Genomic DNA, 21,760 nt, shown 5'->3' with positions numbered 1-21,760 from the left:
TAGTGCTTAGATTAGTTTGGGTGTTGCTGGTTGTTTTAGTTTTTGTAAACCTTTTCTGCTCTTCAGAAGGAAGGCTGGAACCTGCAGAATTGTGAAAAATTTAGTCTTTATTTGCAGAAGGAGTCAGGGAAAAATGGATTTCAAACCATTCATAGCCTTTTGTCTTTTTCTAATATTCATGTTATCCTATTGGGAGTTTTTCATCAAATAAATACAGAACAAAAAAGCAGATCCTAGAACAATCTAGAACATTATTTTCTCAGGCTGCCATTTGTATGCCATTAATACTCACCATGGCAGTGAACTGAGGATTGTTGTGGCTATTCGGAACAAACTACTTCTCGTCACAAAGAAGTATAATCCATGCAACAGTTCAACCAGCAGCTCTTTGTCACCGTCATCGGAATCTCCAGTAGAGGAGTTCCAGTACATCCGGGTATGTGTAATCTCATCATTAATTGCCTTAGACTGGGCAGCACTCGGCCAGTGGGGGAGAAAGACAAAGAGCATGCATTTTTATCTTCCTGAACTTCTAGACAAATAAAAGCAAGAAGCTGTGTGATGGAGTTCCATCATATATATGCCAAAGAAATGTTTCAGTTTCTTTAAATTAAGTTTCTGCTTGCTTTATCATGTTTCTGTGCTTGGAGCGCATCCCTTTAAATTCATGGAGTACGTGCAGCATCCACAGCTGGAACCTGAGAGAATAATTCTGTTATTTACATCATAGGAAATATGCCTTTCTGACCCTCCAGTAGTTATGGCGCTGGTGGATGGACCTACTGGAGACAGTGACAATATGATCTGTGTAGCGTATCGGCATCAGTTTGATTTAGTTAATGAGAGTACTGGGGAGTCCTATAGATTGCATCACATTGAAACAAACAAGGTAGGCTTCCATCATTGAAACTATTTTCTTGCAGAACCACACTGAACATAATTTGTTACAGACTCAGTCCATCCTGTGCTGACCTCCTGGGACCATAACTTAAGGAGATCCTTATGTCTGTCACTGCTGCCCAGTCAACCAGTAAATTAACTGAATCTTTCTAACCAGGACATAGGGTTGGGATTTAAGGAAATGTCCTGATTTTCAGAAAAGAGCTTCAGTATCTCCTACTCTTGCGAAGATAATGATCTTCAACATCTCTGAAAATCGGATAATTTAAATTGTTTCTAAATATGGATGTGGATGTATAGCTTTAGACCAAAAAAAAGGAAGATTTTGGAAAAAAAAAGATTTTTATGTTGTTTTTAACTGACTCTTTCCTCTTACTATAAGATAAGGGACTACTCTTCATGTGGTAGTTCTCATTGATAGGTTTTTTTCTTTTTAAATAGTTTTCACCTTTATTCATATCTGATGATGAAGTTTGATACTGCTAGTGTGGGTGATACAGTGTAAGCTTCTCCACGGCACTGGAACTCTGCCTTAATCTGGATGAGGAGGAACTACAAGTGATGAGCGGAGAGGGAGAAGTACAACCCCCTACACGCTTTCCCTGTTCCTCCTCTCTCCAGGAATCCTTATTTCCTTTGAGAACATAAAGCAGACAATTATTATGAGCTGAACCACCGTTTTTTGTGGTGTTGAAATGGAACACCAAATAATTCCCAACAGAGCAGAAATAGCTGTCAGTCACTACAAAGAATGGGTCAGAATGCATTTGGAATAGATATAAAAACTTCCATGTCTGTTTAACAGTTCTTGACTATACTATAAAGTAATCTTAAATCATGATGCAAACATCTAACTTATTGTACAAAGGAACGTCAGAGAACTGCTGTGCATGGAATTGATCTTCATCCCCTCTCCTTGTCCAAGTACTAAGTGTTGTGTTCTGGGAAGCATTTGTCTAATGTAATCTTAGGTATTTCGCTAATGAGGTCTTATTTTCTGCAGATATCCTACTTCTGTTTTGAGTTTTTTTAATTTAACTGTAAAAGACAAATACAGAGTTGAAAATTTTATGTAGCCTATGCAATGTGAAAATGCTGTGGTTTATCCAGCATTGGTTGTCAGATTGTAAATTCAGCCTATTCAGTAATCTCTATCGACCTTTGTTAGTGGTTTTGAACCAGTGCTTGGTGCATCCGATCTTTCTGCTACTAATGACCTGCAATGGAGCTTTTTGGATTTCACTTTTTGAAAAGAATTGCTATTTTTAGGATATCATGTTGATTCACAGCTGTTCTGACATCACCTCATTTCCCAAAATTCATATTGCCAGATAAGTTATGTACATTTTTATTGCTCTGAACTTTGCATGAAGTATTGAATATTCAGTACTGTACAGAACTGAATACAAAAGAAATTGATTTCCATCCTGAGAGCATCCTGAAAATTAATCACAAAAGAAGCTGCATTTGAAAAAATACCATTCTTCGCCCCCACCCCTTTTTTTTGACCCAGTTGTGCACTGCCCCAACTGGTTGTATTGCTAGTTAGTTAAAACCTGCTTGTAATAACCTCAGTATGCTCTTCCTGTTCACTACCCTTTCCTTTTATCACTGCAGGTTAATTTTGTTGCAGCTATTGATGTATATGAAGATGGTGAAGCTGGTCTACTGTTGTGTTATAACTGTAAGTATTTAGGGAAGACAGAAAATGGCAGTACTTCACTCGATATATGTAATTCTTTCTTTTCTCTGAAATCTAGGTCTGTATTTTAAAATAAATGTCAGTGTTTCATGGAACATTTTTTAATATTTGTTCCTTTGAATTTAAACATCTGTTAGAGAAACTAGAAATTGAAGTATTATTTTATTGCAGGTTATGTTGAATTTAGATATGCTAGCTGTTAAGTTTTCATTTCAGTTATATACGTGTACGTCTATATATTTATAGATGTTACCACTTTACCAAAGTTGCATTTCTTCAGATCTAGCTCATTCTTTAGGTAGTTACACACTTACTAGGTGTGTTTAAGACATGTCCAGTTTAGCATTCTCCCTTTTTCCTTTGCATGCTGTCCCATTCTGTCTTTGTGCTTTTTCTTCCACCTCCTTCTTGGCACTATTGCATTATTTCATTGTAATTCTCTCAATCTCCTTTTATAAAATGGCCTTAGATATAACACACATATGGTCTTCGCTGCAGTACATGGGTTCTTTTTCTTCTGATTGTGGTGAAATTAGAAGCTTTTAGCATGAAGCAGCCTTTATGAAGTAATGCTGAAGGCCAAGGCATGGCCTTTTCTGTTGCAGAAGGCATATTCTGTTTGTGTCTCCAAAGTGAACGTTGGTGGAGACAGGATAAATACACCTATGTTCCAGCACTGGCTATTGGCGCAAGTTTTAAGTGTCTCTGAACTATATCTCTCTATGCTCTGTGAGGCCTAATTGGTTCTGGTAGCTTGCCAGACCCTGCCTGGTTCTGTTGCACTTAGCACTGCTTCGAAACTAAAAAGATACCTGACAGAACATAGGGAATCCCCATGTGTTAATTGTGTATGGAATCAGTTCTCTAATAGACCCATTGCTGAGCCAAAGCTAACAAACTTAGCTGATCTTAAAGTTATAATAAAGGTGCTGCATGGGCTTGCAGTAATTTAAATTCCTATTTCTAGGACAGTGTCACTGCATTTGTTCTTAAGAGAGTTCTATAATTCTGAAAGTTATCATCACAGAACAAATCTGAAAACACAGGATTTGGCAGCGTCCCAAGTTTGTATTTAGAAAAAGACCTGTAATACATTTTTAGTTAAACTTTGATTCAGTCTAAGGACATCAGTTACGGGGGGGGAAATAGAATTTTGTCTAAAAAATAGAAAAGAGTTGGAAGCAGCATGTATTTGAGAGGGTCATAGATGTTTACTCACTCATACGATCTTGACGAGAAAAAGATTATTTCAGTTGCATCTCATCTTTAAACTTTCTTACTGTTTTCTGATATGACCTTTCAAGTCCTGAATTTTAATAGATGTTAAAGACAAATCTGTTGGTAGTGGAAAGTTAAGTTCCCCATTATCTAGATTTATCAAATTAAAAATTCAGAATTGCATCGCCAGTAAGAAGCTGTATAAGCCAGCATTCGTGTCTGACATAAAAAGACCACTAATTTCAGAATCAGTGAACTTACAGCAGCTAAGAATTAGGTTCACAAGTTCTATGGTTAATGTAATCCTAGTGACTGTAATATCCTGTGTGTGTAACAGTCTTCAAAGAATGCAAACTGTGCTAGCTTATGCCTGCTTGAGGGGCAGAGGTATAGTTGTGCTGGCACTGCTTTCTGACTGTTTCTTGCCTACTCCTCAATCCACAGACAAGGTAAAGAACTGATAACTGTTGGAACAGAGTAATAATTTGTGAAATATGCCAACTTATAAAAATGCAGGTCTTTCATCTTTCAGGTATTCACAGAGGAAGTGCATTTCCCATATCTGTTTAATATTAGGGGGACTTCTACATATGTTTGATTATTTATATAATGCCCACACTTCTGCAAAATCTGGCTATAAAGCTGATACTTGTCACTTGTAGCATGAAGTGACAGATGCTTTTTTTTTTCCTTTTTTTGTTACAGATGTTTGCCAATACAGAAAGGTATATCCTTTCAATGGAGGTTCTCCACTGATCCAGCCATCAGCTTATGACTTCCACTTCAGCTGGAATCAAGTTCCTTATGCTGTTGGTAAGAAAACATCTCTTTTTACTAGATGGCTGGGTTTTTACCATTTAGGCTTGCCCTTGTCTGTTACAGGAATTACATTTTGTTTGGTAGGAATAAGCATATTACATTAATGATGCACCTTTAGCAAAGTTTCTGTATATCATAATTTTAAAAAGTGTTGCCTTGATGCTAGATTTTCTTCAGGTTTGTTGTAGATCAGTGTCCATCAGTATGTTAGACAACCCTTTTCACAGGAAAGGGAGACACCAGAAGAAGTTCAATATTCAAGAATAGCTTTATGGAGCATCCAAAAAACATTTACATTAACCATTTTTATTTGCCAAATATTTTTTGTTTCATTGCAGTCTGTGCTTTCCCTTATATCCTTGCCTTCACTACTGATTCCATTGAGATCCGATTAGTGGTGAATGGGAACTTAGTCCACACAGCAGTTGTGCCTGAGCTTCAACTTGTAGCATCAAGGGTAAGACACAAGAAAATCATGTTTGACCATTTCTGTGATATGTTGGGATCTAAATCACAAAAATCACGGTTGCTGCATCCAGAAACCAAAGAAATATGTGCTACTTGATCTGTGGTAACTTGTTAATCTGTGTGCTTAGTTTATACCTATAAAAAGATAATAAGAATTAATCTCACTCTCCTTTATCGCTCACAGTTATGCAGATTTGAGATATTTGACTATTTGTGGGGCAAATGCTTTCCTCAACATCACAGATGTCCCCTCCACTTACAGTGGGATAATCTTTCCATGATCAACCCTAGCTGACTTAGCAGAAATACATCAATAGTGGCAATAGAACATAGGGGACAAGCATTTGAGCTCTTAGTCAGAAGATGGTTAAGCAGATCTTGCTATACTAATGAGTTCTTTTTCATTTCAGTCAGATATTTATTTTAAAGCTACTGCTGCAGTAAGTGGGTCGTCTGACAACAGCTCTAAGGAAATGAGTTCAAGGAATTCTCCTCAAACACCAACAGCTTATGAAATATCAGAATGCCCTCTTTCTTCTCTAGAAGGTAACACGGTTTCCAGGCAGCTTGTATAACCATCTCCTGTCATTCCAATGGCTCTTGCATCTCAGTGCAGCTAAGTAAGATGAAATTGGTCAGGTAAAAGATTGTGAATTCCTGTCTGAGAGTCTGAAAGATAAGAGATTTTCTATTTATCCACAGATATGAAGCACCTGGCTGAGCTTTTGCCCCATAATCTCTCTTCTGAATGCATGGTAGCACTGTTTTGAAGAAACCATTTCTGTAGGAGGGGAGAAATTAAACTTCAGTAGCTTGATGAATCTTTTATGGCTGAGATTAATAATGCAAAAAAGAGGTATAAAATTGTGGTTGTATTTCTTCCCCCTCCTAGCCTACTTATATTGAAAGATCTCTGGGGCAAGAAAGATCTTTGTTAATTAAGTTAAAAAGCACCCAGCACAACAAGTATAATTTTGCTATATAACTCTTCTTTTGAAAGTATTAAGAATTGATTCTGTTATGAAAGTGTAACATTGGTTTTCCCTTCTTGTTTCAGGTGAAGTTCCTTGCAAAAACCTGTACAAAATTCCTCTCAGTAATCTGGTTGGGCGAAGCATTGAACGACCTCTGAAGTCACCTTTGGCTCCCAAGGTCATCACTACTACCACATCCAGTGGCATTGCCTCTCCTCCAGCTACTCACTCACTATCCTTATCTCGTATGGAAATTAAAGAAATTGCAAGCAGAACGCGTAAAGAATTGCTGGGTAAATTCTTCTCATTCTCCAGTGTACAGTCAGTTGCTGAGTATATAATTTCTAATCTTTGGACCATCACAGTCAAATTTGTCTTGTGCAACCAGTATTCATAAATAAGTAGTTTAAACAAATAAATGAAACTTCGAAAAAACATTAATTGCAAATAGTTTAGCCTGTGTCTGATCACATATAAGGTGATCATATTTTGAGCCAGGTAGAAACTAGTTAGTAGTAGAAAACAGCAGTAGATACCTTCTAAGTTTTCATGAATGCTTTACTTTCTGTTGGGAGTATTTTCTGTTGTTCCTTTTTTGAGGCCTCTTGGATGAGCCTTTACCCAAGACAGAAAGTACACAGAAGCAAAGAAAGCTTCCTCGAAGACAGTCGGACCCCAAGCAGGGAGCAGTAAGATCAACTAGCAGTGACAGGTAAGTGTACTGGCTTTAGAAAAGAACCTAAGTAGACTGTGAATGTTTTCAGAACTGATTTTTTTTTTATATCGCAGTTGGCATAGGGCTGGCCGAGACCTTGTTATACTCATGTGAATTTCATGCTAATGTGTGTGTTAGAGTATCTGAGTACTGGTAGTACAGGAACAATTACACTTTTTGCTAAAGATGTAAATGAGCAAAACAAGGCTACATGGGATTTTGTGGGTACCTGCTGCAGTTAAGTATATCATTACGATTTGGGCTACTAGATCTGCGCTGTGCAGGCTTGCTTGCTGTTTCGTTCATGTGCTCTTGTGTTACTATTTCCAGAATAAATTCTGCAAAGCAGTTAATTCCATAGCATTTGTCTGTTTGGCTCTGCTTGCCTGACTCTGCTGCCATTTGGTTATTTTCATTGTTTTCATACCCTGTATTTGTGTAGAATAGTGGCAGAATTCAGCCCAGGTACAGTAAACTGAGAATAACAAAACAAACAAACAAGTCTGCTGTGATGTTAAAAATGTATTTGATTTAGCTAACTATTTGGGCAGGAGGCTTTATTAACATTGCCTTCTGATGATTATCAGTAGACTAAAACAGAGAGAATGGTCTGTCTCTGTCTTTAGGATAACTTTGATTGAAACTAGAAACAGCCATTAACCCTACTTGCCCTGATCTATGTATTTTTTAGTAACTTTTGTCTTCTTCTTTGCAGGATAATCTCAAGCTCTTTTGAAAGCTATTCTGAAGGATGTCATCTTTCCACTAGTTCAGATCCTGATAATTTAGCAAACAGGGAGGAGAGCTCACCATCCAGCTATCCATTTCAGCTGATTTCTTTATATGATGAAGACATCATCGACCTGAAGTGAAGACAGTCTTACCATTCTTCCTTACTTCACAATTTCTTACAACTCTGAGATCTATAAACACTGCTTCTAGTGGTAAAATATGGCTGGAAGTATTGGTGATTAATCTTTATAGAACCCATGTTGTTCTGGCTAGCTCAGCCTGGTTTGGTGATGCTTATATCTTTGACATAGGAATGTTTTCTTTTCTCAGTTACTGAACCATTACTTTTTGTGGCATTCTGCAGTAGGTAATCATTGAGAGATTTAGGCTGAAACTGAAGTAAATAAAAAGTATTACTTGTTCTGAGCTTTCTGTAATGTAAAGAACCTGAATGACATTCAGCTAAGTTAGATAGCTTTTATTACTATAATGAATTGTTTTACAGCAGTGTATGTCACATGGAAGAGGAATTTTATAACATAAATCACTCCTTTTGTTTTTTCAGTCTTTAAAAAAACAAACAAAACAAAACCAAACCAACAAAAAAAAGGTTTGCAAGCAAGGTCTTCCCAAACAGTGCAGTCTGTCCTTGAAATATGCAGCTGTGGTACATTCACTGAAGAATCAAGGATTTTCTATAAAGATCAGGTAAGATAAGAAGATGCTGCTTTCTTTGCTCTGGCCTGTCCATGCATATTTTTTAGATAAACTCCAAAACTGTTTTGGCATTAAGAATCCTTTAGCAGGGAGACTTTTTATACAAAACACAAGCTTTTACAATATTCCTTAAGAATTGGAAGTAAAAAAAAAAACAAATGTATTTCTCCATCTGCTGGAAAACTCATTGTAGTGCACCTAGAGATTTTGCCCATTACAGGCAGAAGAGCCAACCCCTGATTCTCTGACGGCACCAAGACTCTTATGCAGGCATCAGCATTAGCTGTTGTCTGCTCCCGCACCAACAGTGTAAGTTACTATTCCAGATAATATTTTTCTAACTGGATCCAGTCTGAAGTTTCACTGCTAAGGAGCTAGTTTTCTATGATGAAATAATAATCTTGGATCTTTTGTTATCTTAAATGACAGGGTTTCATGTTTAAAGCTTGATTATTTTTCAGCCCTTTCTTCTATGCCAAAAATCAATTGTTAACAGTATCTTGAAAGGGTTTTGTTTTGTTTGTTTGGTGTGTTTGTTGTTTTTTTCTTCCCCATGAAAGCGTAATGCTTTCAGGCTTCTTATATAAGAAGATTTTAGCTTTATTAGCAAGTATTTGTTGTTCTATGTGTAAAAATACTTCTGTATCCTTGATTTTATTTTGTAATACCATTCACGTGTCATGATTTCTCTTGCTGTCCAAGCATGATCATGTGGAGAGATGTGCCTTGCTTTGGTCTGTCTGAATGTAAATCTGTTTTTGCAAAGTACTTTTTGCCCAGTTGATCGTATATAATGGCTTAATTGCTCCACCTAAGAAAAGATGCAAGGCCTTATCTGAGAAGATCATTTCATACTCTCAGCTGCTGTGGCCGATCAAGGAAAGAAGCAATACTTTCAACAGTAATTAATCTAGGAGCAGAAGCAGCATTAGCCATTGTGGGGTATTATTATTATTATTATTGTTTAGTATTTTTGCACCTATAGATGTTTGAAGTGAACCCGTTTAGATGCTTAATAAGCACCTATAAGGAAGTTCCAGTTCTAAGTCTTTGCAAGATCTTGTAATTCTTTTGGAATGTTATTTTCAGCGATTGTGTTAATTTACCCTGACCTGTTTCTCTGGGCAAGTATGGTTTAAAAAAATCAATCTGATAGTATCATGTGGTGCTTATCCTCTTGGAAGTTGTAAACACTTCTGTGGGCTTACTTAATCCACTCTAGGGAGCACTGCTTGCACTTAAGATACTTTGAGAAAGTGGAAGTGCTACCTTTCTCCATAAACAGATTTCTTTATGTAGGATTTCATTTCTGCTATGTGGGTGTGTTTGAAAACTTTACCAGTGTGTGGCAAAACTGGGACTTCAGTTAAAACAGAATTTTAAATGGAAATATGAGATTTTAAATATATTGCAGTTGTTCACCTGTTCCATAGTATGATTTAACACGACTAATCCAATAGTAGTAGAAGCAATATACGGAGATTTTAAAACTTGTTTTGAAGAACCTGAACAAACGTGTATTTAGGTACCCTGAAGATAAGCCTTAGAGATGGAGCACAAGGGAGATCAAGAAGAATGAGGAAGGCTTGACAGAAAGTTTGACCACTGGCTATGATGGTAGTCAGGAAGCATACAGATGTGGCATGTGTCATAACAAAGACGTGTTTATAGAAGGAGGAGCCATGAAACAAGAGTTAAGTTCTTTAATGAGACCTCCTGCAATGGCTATAGTGCACTGCTGTAACATAAGAGTGTGGGGCTGTGTGAACCTTTGAAGGTCTGCCTGCAATCACAGCATTGATGACATCTAACAAATACTAACAAGCAGCAAAAGGACTGCAAGGAGTACAGATTAAGTTTAATTGCTTATGCTAGACAAAACCAGATCAGACTAGCTTCCCGGTACTTAACTACAACAGGATGTTGGTGTAGTTTCCCTCCCATCTCTCATCTGAATTTTCTACTATAGCTTGACTTAACAGATCAGGTGCAAGTTGTTACGCAGGTTGCAATGGTAACTACCAGACTTAACAGACTGTTACTCACATAGGACAGGAAAGATCCAAACCCTGGAAAATAACTACCTGTCTTCATTCTTAATGTATGCAGTAAGTGCCTTAGCAAGGCTTCTGCTTCTTGAGTTTTTGCTTCTGTAATTAATCACTGTGTCTTGCAGAGAAGTAGAGATAATAGCAGATCTAACATAAGAAGTTGACAGGGATCAGGCAACATCAGTTTGGTTTATATGAACCTGGAGATGGTAGCTGAGGCTTAAGTATCATGTATATCAAGTTTACTACCTGCTTGCTGTTTAACAGCAGCCCAGAGTAGAAAGCAAAGAACATACTAATAATGTTCTTGTTCTGCTTGACATAAGCCACAAGAACCAAATTCTGTGAAGGTCTTTATCATATTTGTTGTATCAAAAGACAAAGTATCACACAATGATGTGAAATTTGCTGGCACAACTGGGCAGCTATCCCCTGTCCAAGGTGCCATGAATTACATGCCTCTGAGGGTGATGAGTAGGCATCCTCTGAACTAGCTATTGTTCCTCTCAAAATACTGTCTTAGATCTGTACCATTCAGACTGCTAATTAAAATCAAACCAAAAGCCACCTGGTGTTACTGCTACATAAGGTCTTGTGCACTGTTTATCAATGGCAAGGGTTTTATACGTCTATGCAGCATCTACGTTGTGCTGGCATCAATGGCAAGGCTTGTTGGAAGGCTACTGGGAGGAGCAGCTATATTGTTGATCACTCCAGACTTAGAGCCATGTTGTTTCCCTTCTGCTGTCCTGGCATGTGCATGCATCTACTCATTGCGTGGTAGAAATTAGTCAGGGACAAATTGTAGCCATGTCCACCATAAGCATAACCCTTCCTACTTTCACATCTTATGTTAAAGCTACTTTTAGCCTGCATTCTTGGTGTTGGCTGACTGTCTCATGGATGAAAGAAAAAGATAATCTTTGAATCTGCAGATGTATAAGATGGGCACTGCGCTGAGAGAAATAAAAAAAAAAGAAAAAAACAATCTTGCTTCAAGATAGATGGAAAGAATTCTTTCTGTGAAGGACTGTTACCAAGTTGGACACTTGTTATCAAGCTAAGCTCAACTGAAGGTCTGTTCTGGACTTTTTTAACAGAAAAGTTACTGCAAGAAGTGTTTTCTGTCCCAGCACTTGGCTTTGTTGGAGGAGGTGGGACTCTTGACCCCTTTGTCTGATAGTATTGTCACCACTCCAGCACTGTGCCTTAGTCTGACTAAATAACAGGAATGTCATTTACTGTGGTGCAAGCATTAGACTGTACTGATAGTTAATTTACCGTGCACTTGTGCCTCCTCATCAGCATGGGTAATGATGCATGGAACCACAGAATAGTTGAGGTTGGAAGGGACCACTGCAGATCATCTAGTTTGGTGCCCACACCCATGCACATCAGTGGCCAGTTGTTCAGTGCCATGTTGTTGCAATTTGCATCTGTTAAAAAGGGGATGCAACATTCTGAGCTACTCATCCTTGTCCTGCATTTGAATTACAGTGTGCATATAGACGAGATCATGGGTTTGATATATGACTGGAACTCAAAAGCCCCAAGACACACACAATACCAAAAGTTAATTCTTGCACACGTGTGCAAACGCACGATGTGCAGCTCTTGGGGCTGAGGCTTTGATGAGCCCTTCCCAAGGTCTTTATGGTTTGAGCTTTAGAACTGTTATGGCCTAACAGCTTGACAGTAACAAAATGCTTCCAAGGTGAGATAAAGACCCACATGCAATTTGAAAGGGCTAGGTGCTACTCAGGGTAGAGAGAGATCTGGCCTCTATGGTGAATGCATGTACAGATACCTTCAGTTTCCTGAATGAGTAGGGTCAGTTCTTATTACAATGCTGTCCTGGTTCTGGGGCTAGGGTGGGTTTTGTTTTGGTTGGCTTGGTGTCTTGGGGGTTTAGGTTTGGGTTTTGTTTAAGAGTTTGATGGGGTTTTTTTTGTTGTTTTGGGGTTTTTTTTGCGATGCATAACTTACAGGATGCAAATGACACCCAGAATGAATAGGAGGGTTGTTGCCTTCAGGTGACTTTCCACACATGTGCAAACATTTGTAATTGATAGGTAGATACAAATTTAAACAAATACATTATGTATATATGTATTTTAGCATTAGGCCAGTAAACCAAATATATATTTAAGCAGCTCTTATTTTGGCAGGGGACAGGTAGTACCCATATAAAGAGTAACACTACAACATAAACAGTTAGAGAGTCAAGGTTGCTGCTCCTGACATTCTGCAGATATTTGCCCAAGTCATGGAGTCAGGTTCATGCATGTTTGCCTAAAGATGTGGACCTATAACTTTGGCTTGCAGATACAGCAGCTTTCCCAGAGCTGTTGGCTTAGTCTCCATTTAAGATACATATTCCTTCAGGTTTTGGATTTGTTTTTTTGATGTATATACATACGTATGTATATATTTGTATTTTCTACCACAAACTTTAACAGATTAAAAGTCCTAAGCATATATAAGGAGGAGGCAGGGGGAAATCCCAGCTGCAGATAAGGTATTTTGGAATCATATTTGTTGCATTCTGTATGTGAAAACAAGTATCATACTATTGTCATTATTAACATTTTCATGTAATGTCTCATATGCACAGTGCTTGCTAATTCTGTTAAAGCAGTGTTTTCTCAGATAGGCTTAGCCTGATTTTGTGGAGGAATAAATTGTACCCTGAGAACACAATAGTAACAACATACAATAGCTCTTATGACAGTATGCAGCAAACATCTGTACTTGCACGCAGGCTGGGAAGTATTTTTTTTCTTACCTGTTGAGCACAGCAACTTCACCAGCCTGTATACTGCCTCGCTGCTTCATGCTGCAACTGATTCCTGTTAGCTACTGGGAATCATACATTAGTACATGATTTGAGGAGGAAATTTAAGAAATTATTTTCTGCATATTTACTTAGGGCGCTAGTAGGCATTTAGCTGGTTGAATGGAAAACGTTACGTCTCCAAAGGTTAATGCAAAAAGCGTTACTGACTTGGAATGTCAGTTTTAACTAAGTCTTTGAATGTTAGCAGACTGCTTTGTAATTTAGTAATTGCATATTAAGACTGTTGCTATGTTTGTGATCAAAAACTCTTATCTATCACTTGTCTTAAATGCTGATGTATTACCATTGTTTTCAGTATCATGTGATAGTATGTGTGCTTTGTGTTTTAGATGTGACATCCAAATAGAAACAGTCCTGTCACAGCTGGAACAGTTTTAAGTGCCATTTATCACCTTTGTGAAGAAGTAACAGATGACTTGTTCCTTCATATGTAATAAACCATAAATTTGATCTCGCTTCTTTCTTTCACACATGACTTTCCCAAATTTTGTTCATCAGACAAGAAATTAAAAAGACAGGCAGAACACTATTACAGACAGCTCTGGATCACTGTTTCCATTTGAGTTCTGTGAAACAAAATTTCTAGAGATGTCACCAAGTGCTGCATTGTACCTGTGAGACTGATGTTTCATCTTAAGTATTACCCACGTTTGACAAGAAATATAATCCAGCACTCATTTGTGCTCCCAGGCACGTTATAGACTTTCAGAGACCTACTTCAGTTAGATATTTTTAGCTATTAAATCAACACTACAAAAGAGTTTTCTCCTTTTCTAGCCAAGCGTATATTCTCACTGCTTCCAAGACCTTGTAATTCCTTTTGAAAAGCAATGTTCTTTCCTGAATTCTAAAATACATTCTTCTAAGAGTTACCACCTTTCTCGTGATTTAAATGCATTCCTAGCCAACTTGACAGCAATAAGAAAAATAATGCCAACTTAACACTAACACCCATTAAAACCAACCATTCATTTCCAGTTAGGACCAAGACTTATTCTTCAGTCAGGCATCCAGGACACAGTAGCAGCACAGAAAGGTAAAGTACTGTAGTCTGAAATAAACATTAGTCATGCTATATCATTCATTTATCCACTGTAACATGCCATAAGGGAAAGGTAGCCTTCAGCAAGGAAATTCTATGTATTTATTTACAAAACTGGATCTTAATTTACATCTTAGAAAAAAGATAGTAGTCAATACATTTAACATTCTTACTTGGCCATTACACCTAGTCTGCATCAGGCAGAAAGAACACTGGAACCAAAGCAAAAGAATAGAGTCAAGACCTGCAGAAGGGAGATTTGCTGGGGGGAGTATGCAGATTTCAAAATTCATTATAGCAATTTGATAGCAAGTTTAGTAACTGAGATGCCTGCTATGTGATGCAGTTAGTTTCAACCAGACCACTGTAATTACCACGTGAAGGTTTCATAGCAATACAAAAAGCCTTAGACTTAAGATCTTCTGAAGTAGGCCTCAATTTGTTCCAGGGTCTGTCCTTTTGTTTCAGGAACGTAAAAGGCTGTAAAAGTTACATTGAGGCAGCAGAAGACAGAGAAGAGCCAGAACGTGCCATATGGTGTCAAGAAACCCTGAGGGAAGGGAAACGAAGAAACCCATATTATTACAGCTCACTACTGTACAATGAAAGTTCTGTATTGCCAGAAAAGACTGTGGCTCAAGGCTCTCTCAGGAGCATCTTTAATAAATTTTCCTATGAAAATAAACTTCAGATTGTAATTTACGATGCTTACTATAAAATCATCAAATTCCTTGGTCACCAAGAAAGCCATAATCCAGTTTGTTAACACGCAAGTACCACTCGATATGCCTCTAGCTTTAAGGGGAAAGATTTCAGATATCACCAGCCATGGAACAGGACCCCAGCCAATGGCAAAACCTGTGATTACAGAAGAGAATAAATGCAAGTTACGTCCATATTAAAGAGAAAACTGAATCATAGAATCACAAGGTTGGAAAAGACCCACCGGATCATCGAGTCCAACCATTCCTATCAATCACTAAACCATGCCCCTCAGCACCTCGTCCACCTGTCCCTTAAACACCTCCAGGGAAGGTGACTCAACAACCTCCCTGGGCAGCCTGTTCCAGTGCCCAATGACCCTTTCCATTAAAATTTTTTTCCTAATGTCCATTTTAGTCAAGTAAAAGGAATGCAGTTATCACTCTAGAGTCTTGGATGATTCCAATATAACAGTACCTCTACCACAAGGAAAAAACAGTAAATTATTTTAGGCCAGCACGGTAACCATTACTGCATTTTACATCAAGTTACAAGAATATTCTTAACAAGAAGAACTTCTTGCCACAAAGCCTCCAAAGTGCTGCCTTTAACTGATCTTGTTTCTAACTCCTGCTGCCTTTTATCATCACAGAATTCAGTGTAGCTCAGACACTAACAGACCGTGTTTTTGCCATTAACACCTGGAAAGCAGTTTAACCTGAGCAATTACTACTTACTATTAGCACTAGGAGGTATAAATTAATTTTCCAGGGAACTGGCTTAACTAAGCTGCTAGCTTTATCACCAAGGTTGTGACCGCTCAGCCCAACTTTGCATTATACACTGAATAGTTCTGTCAAAGACAGACATAAATCATTTCCATTCATCAATAATGTGACAAAATGGAACAAAATTGTCACATTCATCAGACAGTCTGAGTTTTGTGTAATGGCAACCTAGAAGCCTGTTCCACTTACCAGCAACAAAGAGCCCTAGGCTCGCTACTGCAAGCCAGGATATGCTGCTTTCTGTTCCCAGGGCTGCTGAATTTAGAGTGGATACATCAGGATTTGATGAGTTGTTTTGATATGGAAGGACCATTTTAAAGTAAAGCCCAAACAATGCAGTACTGAGGGCCATGATTATTCCTGAAAAGTAAGGAATAAACAAGTTGTCACTGGTTGCCACTTAGGTAATCTTCTGAGACACAAAACACAGTCAGTCAGCCAAATTTGAGATAAGCTGACCTTCACAGAAGTATTTCTTAAAAGATACTATTCTTGCGAATAAATGCTGGCTTGGCAGGAGTGAGAGATGCTAGACAAGCATTCTAAACACTAGTTTCAACACATTCTAAACAGCAGTCATTACTAGTGAGCGTGCAGCACAACAACTCTATCAAACAGAATTAGGTTTTTTTAATACGTTTACTTCTAACGTTAACATCTTTAACTGAACACCACAATATGCCATGAAGGTAGCAGCAGCCATGAAGAAATTACTTGAAAGAGTCCTTTGTGGACAGCTTGGGTATGAGAATGGTTAATGACATTTGATCTTAAGCAGAAAAACGACCACCATACTAATAACTGTCTCAGTGAGCTAGCTTATTTCAAAATAAAAGCTGGCCTGGTAGGGAGACAAAAAGATAGCCACGAGTAGTTTCAAGGAGTTCCAACTACCGTGTATATATAACATGGTAGTTGTAAGTTTGAGTTTATAGATCAAATTATAAATATAAAGCAAATCACTTAAAAATACATGAATTTCAGCACTTAATTCCCCCAACACTCTTTGGTACTGTATATAGTAATTTTCCTCACTGAACAAAATTCAGCAGCATGTTTTACCAGATATGTAAAGCAGCACTTTTCGTCCAGTTTTATCTATGATAAGTGCAGCCACAGCAGTGAAGCATACTTGTATGGAACCCACAACAACAGAAGCCATTCTGCTGTCCTGAAATAAAGTGAAAGGTAGGGAGAATTTGCTCTTTAAGGCTGATAAAAGGATCACTTATCAAGCATTACAAATGCATTTGTTTCTCAAATCTGAAAGAAGACAAACTATGCCACAAAAATTAGTGGTAGGAGGAGACGATAAGGGCTTGGAAAAAAGAAAGACATCACCAATTAGCACAACACACTGATCTCTTAGTAAACTTCAAAATAAGTCAAAACTTGTCCCCAGAATTTCACTTAGTTTGAAACATTGCATTTGCAACTTTAATATAAAAATATATTTAGGAAAATGACTATAACAGGAATTTCTATCAGTAGCAAAAGTTTCAGACCAGCAACACACTTTCCCAAAAAAAAACCACGAACATTTAGGTATGCCAGAGTAACACAATCAAGACACTGCCTTAGAATCCAAACTGGAAAAAACCACTAAAACGCAAACCCTGTTATTTATGACAGTGCCGGATCATTATCCGGTCATTTTGTTATGCATTTTAGAATTATTACAGCACTGACTAAGCTGAAACTATTATAGACAATTGTCAATTTGGGAACACACCCCAATTACCTTGAAGTTGGCATCTTCAAATATAGTTTCTGCATAAAACATAACTGCATTAATGCCTGTTACTTGCTGGAAGAACATTAGAGCAACACCAATAAGAAGCGGTCTGTAGATTGAGGGGTTCTTAAATTCACAGAGATTCAATCCCTGTTAAAAAGGTTAAGCAATGATTTGGTGAAAAAAACGCAGACTTTAAATCAAAGAACAAAGCCAACAATGACACCTCCTCAGAACATTTCAGTCAGTTCACACTCAGTAAAGTTTCCCACCCTGGCTTTAGCAAACCTAAGTGCCTTCGCAGTAAAAATGTTTACATTTCAAATATCCCAGAACTCCAGAAAACCATTTCTCTCCTTTTCTTGGGTGTCAGACACAGAATTTGATAGTACTTTGTACAGAAAATTAATGTGAATGAATCCATGATTTGCAGAAACTGGACTTCAAAGATTGGACCTGCCCATTTAAGCATGCATCTCACAAGAAGCTAAATGATGCTTTTAGAGACACAAAAGGAAATACCTTTATATGATACCAATAGGAAATTAGTGTTACAGGTGCTGAACAATCCTACAAAATCACTAAACAAAGCAAAAAAAATAGACAGCTGTCATATAATTTACAAGAACACAAGCCCAACTGCTACTCCTGTACCCTGACAACAGCCAATGGTGATAGCAGTTGCAGCTGAAAAGTAGAGGAGATGCAAAGAATCTCACTTGCTTCTTGAGTATCATTTGTATAAAGGAACAGGGTTGGACCACTGTTAGCAGAAAAGTTCACTAACAAAGGTGTGATAAACCCCTTTTAATTACACTGTATGATTTCAGATGTTATTTACATACAAAAAGTTTTTAAGAATAAATCAAATTCTCACCACCTCCGCCTGAACACCAGCTTCAATCTGTCTACATTCCCCTTCATGGTCCGCATATGGTCCCCGCAGAAAGCGCAAAGCAGCTATGGCTTCAGAGTGTTTGTTCTGATTCAGCAGGAATCTTGGTGTTTCAGGCATGAAGGACATGAACAATAGCATCATGCAGGATGGAAAAGAACACAACACTGCCAGCCAGCGCCATTTCAGTGTTATTCCTGGGAGAGGAAGGGAGAGGACGGGAGAGGACGGGAGAGGACGGGAGGACTGTGAACAAACAATTGAACACTTAGTTCTTCAGTGTAGTTCTTCCATTACATGTATTAGTTTCTTTTTGTAACATAGAGCACTAACTCCAGTACCTGCAACGTAGGCTCCCAGTATGCCCGTCACCACCATCAACTGAACACAAGAGCCAAGCATACCACGGACTGCAGGATGAGATACTTCGGATATATACACCTAGAACAAAGGGAGACAACATCTAATAATTACTTCTATCCAATTTTGGATCAAGGACTCGATCATTAATTCATTCCTGTAAGTGAACAGATGTGTTTCCTAGTAACTCCCCTCCTTAATAAAAGGCTTCCATAGAATGGAGTAGAAAAGCACCACCTCATAAACGTATTGGCATTATGGAAAACCTTGGGAAAAAAAGAGAAGACCTAAGTTAGAGGAATGTTGATGCAGTATCAGTATCCCAAAAGTGAAGAAACTTTTGTTAGCTGTATTTGACTTGAAAAACCTCAGCACACAGCAGTCAGGAGCTTGGAACAGTCTGCATAAACGCGCCACCCAAGCCACATGCAAAACTGTTTGGAGTTAATTTTTTAGATTTTTAATTCAATGTAGTGCAAAATATTTCATTCTGCTTGAAGTTCAAAACTCACAGCTTGTCTTAACACAGACTATATGAACAGCATCACACCTCATCCAATATTAGGGATCAATTTTTAACATGTTGTTCCCAAGTCAACAGCTACAGTTTAGCTGTATACATACAGAAGAAATCTGTCATACTCACAATTCTTTCTAAAGTCAGTTCTTAGTTATTCTGGAAAGAAAATAAGTAATCCTTATTTCAGGAATAATTCAGAGCTACAAAATCTTGGTACTAAATATGACACTCTCCTCCCCCATCACTGCAGTCACACCGATCTTTTACTGTTGGCTGAGGATTCAGGCTTTTCCATATGGGAACTTAGAGCTCAGCTTCATGAAACAAAGCGAGAGCAGTTGTTTGTAAAGCAAGCGGAACTCCTCTGAAGACATTAAAACAACACAACAAAGCAACCAAGCTTCCAACAACAGTAGAAGTAGGTCAAGATTATAATTAAGACCCTACCACTCCAAAACTTTTTCAGATTTTATTTTTATAACGATATAGATTCACTAAGAATGACATTTATTCCATACTTCATTGCAAATACTTCTTATCCTTTGCTTTTTAGTTTGCATCTTGCTTCAAAAGCCAGAAATGCTGGAGCCACCAAAAAAGAAATAAATTTAATTCTAGATGGTTTATTTTACACTTCTGCCTATTCAGCTACATCCAAAAGGTCAAATAATACCACAGAAGACAGACATCAACAGAATGAATTATCTCCATTTCTCCACTACACATCTATTCCTGAATGCATGGGAAAAGTGAATATTCAGAAGAAATCAATTTCTTCTAAATAGACAACTGCCTTGGCTGCAGTTACTTAGTTACTTCATCCAAGCCACCTACAATACTGCTATGTAAAAAGAAACAAAACCCAAACAAATGCAATCACAGGAGTATAGGTATCCAGAAAAACACCTTACTTACCGGAACAACCAGTGAAGTAATTCCACTGGCTAAGCCTGTCAGCACTCGTCCAAAATAAAGCATCCAAATATTCTGAGCAGATATAATAGCTACATATCCAAAAACATACGGTATTGAGCACAGCATTAGACTCAGCTTTCTCCCAACTTTATCCACAAGATAGCCTCCTAATATTCCTCCGGCAGCAGCTCCTAATGTTACTACTGACTTAAAAAAACAAGTAAAAACAATATTACATATGTAAAAAAATAAATAAACATCAAAATAAATAATGGACAGCAATTTCTTTTAAAATCTTGAAAAGCAAATAGAACCATTAAGTTTGAACAGATCTCTAAGCTCACCCAGTCCAACTATCAGCCCAACATCACCATGCCCACTAAACCATGTCCTAAAGTGCCATGTCTACATATTTTTTTTAACCCCTCCAAGGATGGGGACTCTGCCACTGCCCTGGGCAGCCTCTGCCAGGGCTTCACCACTCTTTCGGTAATAAAATTTTTTCTAATATCCAATCTAAACCTCCCCTGATGCAACTTGAGGCCATTAATAGCAGTTTCTCAAAAAAAGGTGCAAGAGTATGCAGGTGTTTTGAAAATCAAAATAAACATCAACTTCTTAATCAAAACACAGCCAAGCAGCACTACCCACAACTCAAGTAATTTTTTTATTACATATAAAGCCCTTCCAATTAAGAAAAAAAAAGCAACAGTATCTGTTTCTTAATCAGTCTGCAAAGCTGTCCTTTCACAAACAGGCCTTTGAAACTGTTCTAAAGCCCCCATGAATCTTGACTAACCTGTCTTGCTTGTACCCAAAAGGCAAATATTCCTCACGCTAGTCAACTGCACTACTTTATTAAAAAGTTTATTCTCTGTGGCCACTTACTAGGTTCAACCGAGAAACATGAGAATGGTTAGAATACATTTTAGCTCCGAGAGCAGGTTCAAATAATAGGGCCGCTATTAATATATGGTAACCGAGAGTAACCAATGTTACTCAGGAAAAAAAACAGAATCAAGAAAAAACATGGATTTAATTACTAAGATCTGTATTTAACCTCAATCATGCACCCAGCATCCTTCTGACCCACGCTTTCAAGCAAAACCACACGACGACACTGCACAGACTCACCCCAAACCACGAGGCTTGATCACTGTCCAGTCTTAATTTTGGATCGTCAATTTTCCTCAGCTCTGGAATAACAGGTGAGCTGTAGCCCAGCACGAAGCCAAAGCTGAGCGGCCCCAGGACAGCAGCGAAGGCGGCCAAGTACAGCCTCTTGTTCTGCGCCCTGCGGAGAAGAGACCACAGTGTTCGCCCTCGCAGCGCCCGTCCCGCAGCGATTCCCCCTCCGCAGGGATTCCTCCCACCCCGCGATTCCCGCCCCCGCAGCGATCTCCCCCGTTGGGCACGGCGCTCACCCCGGGCGCAGCGGGCCGTACGGCCCCAGCAGCGGCCGCGCCTCCTCCGCAGCCATGGCAGGCGCGCCGGCCGGAAGGGGAGCGCGGTGACGCCCCGGCGGCGCCGGAAGCTGCCGGGCCGCGGGCGGCGCCTTCCCCGCGGAGCCGCAGGTGCGCCGGGAGGGGCCGCTGAGGCGCCCGGAGCTGCCGCGGGGCGATGGCCGCGGGGAGGGCCCGGGCCGCGCCG

At 38.7% G+C, this 21,760-nt stretch overlaps 2 protein-coding genes across 12 annotated transcripts in view; one reads left to right on the top strand and one right to left on the bottom strand.

Annotated features, from left to right (window-relative positions):
- GARNL3 (GTPase activating Rap/RanGAP domain like 3) overlaps positions 1-14,761 on the top strand; it is a 44,587-nt gene extending 29,826 nt beyond the window's left edge. For 6 of the 9 annotated variants that reach the window (XM_069873442.1, XM_069873444.1, XM_069873441.1 and 3 more), the window contains 9 exons: positions 264-436; positions 731-889; positions 2,518-2,584; positions 4,526-4,633; positions 4,978-5,096; positions 5,518-5,653; positions 6,165-6,374; positions 6,682-6,793; positions 7,512-8,118. In XM_069873442.1, coding sequence (XP_069729543.1) covers positions 264-436; positions 731-889; positions 2,518-2,584; positions 4,526-4,633; positions 4,978-5,096; positions 5,518-5,653; positions 6,165-6,374; positions 6,682-6,793; positions 7,512-7,668 — 1,241 coding nt within the window. In that variant the 3' untranslated portion in view covers positions 7,669-8,118. Of the gene's footprint in view, positions 1-263; positions 437-730; positions 890-2,517; positions 2,585-4,525; positions 4,634-4,977; positions 5,097-5,517; positions 5,654-6,164; positions 6,375-6,681; positions 6,794-7,511; positions 8,237-13,482; positions 13,584-14,131; positions 14,190-14,663 lie in introns of those variants that run through there. The other 3 variants (XR_011338871.1, XR_011338873.1, XR_011338872.1) reach the window with 3 other exon arrangements.
- On the bottom strand, positions 14,280-21,754 carry SLC2A8 (solute carrier family 2 member 8). Of its 3 annotated transcripts, XM_069873462.1 has the most exons (10): positions 21,535-21,754; positions 21,245-21,404; positions 20,111-20,317; positions 18,657-18,756; positions 18,301-18,512; positions 17,427-17,570; positions 16,748-16,856; positions 15,875-16,045; positions 14,908-15,053; positions 14,280-14,745 (listed from the first exon to the last, which is right to left on the bottom strand). In XM_069873462.1, exons 1-10 carry the CDS (start codon positions 21,588-21,590, stop codon positions 14,608-14,610), a joined length of 1,443 nt encoding a protein of 480 aa, XP_069729563.1. In that variant the 5' UTR covers positions 21,591-21,754; the 3' UTR covers positions 14,280-14,607. The 3 variants fall into 3 exon arrangements, with proteins under 3 accessions (XP_069729563.1, XP_069729564.1, XP_069729565.1); XM_069873463.1 differs by lacking the exon at positions 20,111-20,317 and having other exon boundaries at positions 21,535-21,669; XM_069873464.1 differs by lacking the exons at positions 14,280-14,745; positions 14,908-15,053 and adding an exon at positions 15,413-15,750.
- Between the last annotated feature and the right edge of the window lie 6 nt (positions 21,755-21,760).

Source organism: Phaenicophaeus curvirostris, chromosome 20 (genome assembly GCF_032191515.1).
Source record: "Phaenicophaeus curvirostris isolate KB17595 chromosome 20, BPBGC_Pcur_1.0, whole genome shotgun sequence".
Taxonomy (NCBI): domain Eukaryota; kingdom Metazoa; phylum Chordata; class Aves; order Cuculiformes; family Cuculidae; genus Phaenicophaeus; species Phaenicophaeus curvirostris.
This window is presented reverse-complemented; position numbering and strand designations above follow the sequence as displayed.